At 35.5% G+C, this 5,000-nt stretch overlaps 1 protein-coding gene across 33 annotated transcripts in view; it reads left to right on the top strand.

The window, feature by feature from the left end:
- Positions 1-5,000, top strand: part of LOC106876393 (transcription factor 7-like 2) — a 551,963-nt gene that overhangs the window by 509,837 nt on the left and 37,126 nt on the right. For 15 of the 33 annotated variants that reach the window (XM_089354187.1, XM_089354177.1, XM_089354197.1 and 12 more), the window contains 2 exons: positions 2,344-2,530; positions 3,244-3,418. In XM_089354187.1, the coding sequence (XP_089210313.1) occupies positions 2,344-2,530; positions 3,244-3,418 (362 nt within the window). The remainder of the gene's footprint in view (positions 1-2,343; positions 2,531-3,243; positions 3,419-5,000) is intronic. The other 18 variants (XM_089354184.1, XM_089354188.1, XM_089354194.1 and 15 more) reach the window with 2 other exon arrangements.

Here is a 5,000-nt window from a genome sequence, read left to right as displayed (position 1 = left end):
TTGATTTACTATTCCTCTGAAATATAGCTACCAATCATAGGGCTATTTTATTTCATACATTTCTCCCTAATTCTGGCGTTTAATTGTTATTGATTTCTCGGCATTTTGGCATCACGCTGCAAGTGCACCTAACAGTGACTTCATCTCTGCAGCTCGAGAGCCATGAAAATATTTGGCTCACTAGCAAGAAGGCGCTCATCGCAATATCCCCCCCTTCCACCCACCCCTCTCTCTCATCTAGTCATGTAAACACTGCAAAGTGTTCTGTTTTTTTTTTCTGAGACAAGTTAAATTACTCACTCTCACTCACTCTTCATGAAGCTGAGACATAAATAAAAAAAAAGAATTTCCCTCCATCCACCACTTTTCTCTAAATTGATTGTGGTGATGATGGAAGGATACCGTTATTTATCGTGGTTATTGTTGTTGCTGTTGACCCCTAAATCAACCTCGATTGAGCAGACCCAATGATCAAAGACAGGCCAGCTATGTCTAGTCAATCTTCTTCTTTTTTTTTTTTTACAGACATTATCTAATGTGTTCTTTTTATATTAAGACAGTAGGATATAGTTTGGGGGATATCTGGTTGCTATTTCTAGTGGTTTGAATGGCCATGTTTCAATTCGTTATATCATTGATTACAATGTGATGGAAGATGATGATGATGATGATGATTAGTTTGTGTTGCTACATGCTGGGTCTGAAGGCAATGAGTAATGTCCATGGCCTTTGCAAGACCTCCAAGACCAGTAAGATTAATGTCCAGATTCTTCCTCTTGAACCTGTATAATTTGACACCTGCAGGGAAAGACATCATCATCATCATCATCATCGTTTAACGCCTGCTTTCCATGCTAGCATGGGTTGGACGATTTGACTGGGGACTGGCGAACAAGATGGCTACACCAGACTCCAATCTGATCTGGGTAAGTTTCTACAGCTGGATGCCCTTCCTAATGCCAACCACTCCAAGAGTGTAGTAGGTGCTTTTTACATGCCACCGGCACGAGGGCCAGTCCGGCGGTACTGGCAACGGCCATGCTCAAATGGTGTTTTTTACGTGCCACCTGCACAGGAGTCAGTCCAATGTTTTGTTCACATGCCACTGACACTAGTGCCAGTAAGGCGAAGCTGGAAACGATCGTGCTCAAATGGTGTTTTTTACGTGCCACCGGCACGGAAGTGAGACCACTGCTCTGGCAGTGATCCCGCTCCGATGGTGCTGTTAGCACTCCACTGGCACGGATGCCAGTCAAGAAAGAAATGCAGAATTGAGCATAGTGATTAGTTCAGTGTCTGGTGGTGGTGGTGGTAGTGGGACAAGAGTGCCTAAGTGGAGGTAGGCTCCATGGAGTGAAGACCATTGAAGTGGTGATAGGAAAGCAGAGAGAGAGAGGAGACAGTATACCTGTGAGTGATTTCACAGCTATCAGCCAGATGATCCTTTTTCTGGATGTGGCCTTGGATGTCTCTGTGTGCAAGTAGCATCACATTGTGCTAGATGTGAGAGCAATATTCCATTGTGGGCCTCTCTTGAGCTTTGTAGATAGCGTACCAGTAATTGTTTGGGGAATGAAGTAACTTCTGGCCTTGAAGAAAAGGGCCAGCTGTAGAGATGCAATCCTAGCTATGTTAGGAATGTGTTTTTTCCATGATCTGGCATTATTTGTTATGCTTGTTTGTCGAAATTTTTATATCTTAGTCTCGTTATTCTGAATTGTCTTTCATTCTTGTAAAATGGAAAGTGTTTGTGGATGTTACTTGCATTGATATTGAAAGTTTTCTCTTTTGGTTATTAATCTTATTAGGCTTCAATGATACCAATATATTTGGTGTCTAATTTCAGGAGGTTATGTCACAGATATATGGTATATGAAATGTATGATAGCAGCAATTTGGAGTCGAGTGTTAATGTTAGGTGTTGGTGTTTAACAATAGCTCAACCCAGATTAGCAGACCAATGATTGAAGGCACTCCACCTGTGACCACTTCATCATTTTTACCAGGAATATATCTCAGACGACATCATCCAATGTATTCTCCCTTTTGTAAGAAAGTAGGGTGTAATTCGGTTACTATTTCTAGCAAGCTACACCACCTACCTGGAGACATTAACATTGTTAAAATATTCCTGGCAATTGGGAAAATATTGCTTTGATTGGTAACAGGTGAGGATTGGTGGCAGGAAGGGCATCCAACTGCTGAAAATCTACCTCAGTGAATTCTGTTTGACCCAGCAGCAGCTGCTGTTATTGATATTGATATTGTTGCTGCTGTTGCTGTTCATTTTAAATATTAAAAATGTTTATTTTTACATTTTTTTTTTTTTTTTTTCTACTTCAGGCATAGTTTGCAAGAACAGTCAAGTAGCCATGCGAGTGAGGCTCAAACAGCTGGTGATAAAAAGAAACCTCATATAAAGAAACCTTTAAATGCATTTATGTTATTTATGAAAGAAATGCGGCCAAAAGTAGTAGCAGAATGTACATTAAAAGAATCTGCAGCAATAAATCAAATTTTGGGGCGAAAGGTAAGTAGTTTTTTTCTGTTTCTTTCTTAATCAAATAGGTATCATTTCTGGATAGGACTTCACCTAACTTTTCAAAACTGATCAATTGCTAATAGGTCCTCACTCGACTCAGCTCTGATAGGATTTGTCTCAAGTTAAAGAAGTTCTGATTGGTCTTAAGATGAAAAAGTTTTCTATAGAATTTGTCTTATAGTTACAGATGTTTTAACAGGACTCCTCTTATATCTGAAAGATGAAAAATTTATGATAGGACTTGCTTTAAAGTAGTGTAAAGTTTTTAAGATAATTCCTTTTAAAGTTGAATCCTTATTTTTAATCCTTAATTAGTAGTTGTTAATTTTTTTTTTTTTTTTTCTGGCTTAAGTTCAATTCAACTAAAATGTTCATTATTTAAAGTGATGTATCATCCCAAATATTAAAATAGTTCTTTATGGTGTGTAGGGACAAATTGGGGCCCTGTGAGGGGAATCAACCATACTTTGATGAGAAGGCCAAGATTTGTTGAAACAATGCCAAAGCAATAATGAAGAAAGAAATTTGTTGTTTGTCTCAACAGAATGATGCTCTCTGTGAATTTTAACCATCGCAGTCGGTTGGTTGAAAAATTTGACTTCATTTTAAATCAGTGTCTCGTCTAATCAATTAGGTTTCTGGTGTCTTGATGATATTTTGAAAAAAAAAAAAAAACCCATATATTTTTTTTTTATCTTCAGTGGCATGCTTTAACTAAAGCAGAGCAGGCAAAATATTATGACATGGCTTGCAAAGAGAAAGACTTGCATATGCAGCTCTATCCTGGCTGGAGTGCCCGCGATAATTATGGCCGATATGCCAAAAAGAAAATCAAACGAGGGAAGCAACAGTCTGAAGATGCAGGTATGAATAATGGTAATGAATGGCACTGTTGTTAATGAACTTTTTTTTTTTCTCCTTTTCAGTAGAAATTGCTCTGTGTGTGACTTTTTTTTTTTTTTTTTCCTTCATTTTATACCTGGAGATGTGGCTTTTTATCTATTTAATCATTGGTTTATGTACAACAAATTCTCTAAATTTGCTCATGAACAAAGATAATTATTTGGGAGTGGGTGGGGTGATCACACTGCAATTCTTCAGCAAACTCTATTGGAAACTATATGCATTTTTTGTTATTTTAGATATCTATATTATTATTATTATTATTATTTATTATTATTATTATTATTTATTATTATTTATTATTATTATTATTCAGTTGGCACTGTTGAGCTGGATTATTTGCTGTGTCTAGTTCAATACATTTATCAGTTAATTGTGCCTTCTAATCTCTGTGATAATTTAAAAATAAGTACCAGCAATATACTCAGGTCAACTCATTAAGAATGTTGCCATTCTCTTAGTCTTGTGCCTGGTCAGAAGACAATATGATATCCCAAATTGTCTTCCAAGCTTTAAATCTCTCTCTCTCTCTGCTTTTGTGATTTTATGTCACTTTGTTAGACAAGTCTTTTAACTCTACTTGTTTACAGCTTCATAATCAGTTCGGAATTTATCATCCTCCTAATTGCCGGTATTAATAAAATGCCAATGGATGATTTGCTCTTCAAGTCCTACTAGGATCAACTTGAAATTTCAAGCTTCTGGGGAACAAGTACCAGTGATGTACTGAGGTTTTTCTTTTTTTTTTAATCAATTGTTCCCTCATCCCCAGATCCATAGATTTGTGTCAATGCTATAAGAAATCATCATCATCATCATCACCATTATTATTATTATTATTATTATTATTATTATTATTATCATAGATCATGTCAAAATCAACTTTGCCTTTCACCCATCAAGGGCGATAAAATAAGGTACCAGTCAAGTACTGGAGGGTGAAGTCACTGGTATCAACTAACCCTGACCTCCTCAAAAATTGCTGGCCAGGTGCTAAATTAGAAGCAATTTTATATTTTTATTTTTGTCATCATCATCATCATTATTATTATTATTATTAATAATATTGCGATAAAGAAATCATTATATATATATATATATATATATATATATATATATATATGTATATATTCTTTAATTATTTTTTTTACCTTTTTAATTCTGTCAGAAAAAAAGCTATTAAACAAATTTGCTCATTTCCATGCTTATATAGTCTTGCTTCAATTCTTAATTGTATTGATGGAATCTGATAGCTAAAAAGCAAAATATTTTGATGCAACTGCAGCCATCACCACCACCACCACAGCCCCCCCTCTTTCTATCTAATCTTCTCAGTCAGTTACATTACACCTAATCTTTTTTTTCCCCACCCAAATATGTGTTGTTATCATTATTATTATTATTATTATTTTATATAAGCAATACTGGTTTATTATTTACACCAAGTAAAAATATTTTTGTGTGTGTGTCTATGTTTGCTTATGCTAGCGTGTGTGTGTGTGTGTGCATATATATATATATATTATATATATATATATATATATTATATATATAT

This window comes from Octopus bimaculoides, chromosome 6 (genome assembly GCF_046866305.1).
Source record: "Octopus bimaculoides isolate indiv1 chromosome 6, ASM4686630v1, whole genome shotgun sequence".
NCBI classification, from domain to species: Eukaryota; Metazoa; Mollusca; class Cephalopoda; order Octopoda; family Octopodidae; genus Octopus; species Octopus bimaculoides.
This window is presented reverse-complemented; position numbering and strand designations above follow the sequence as displayed.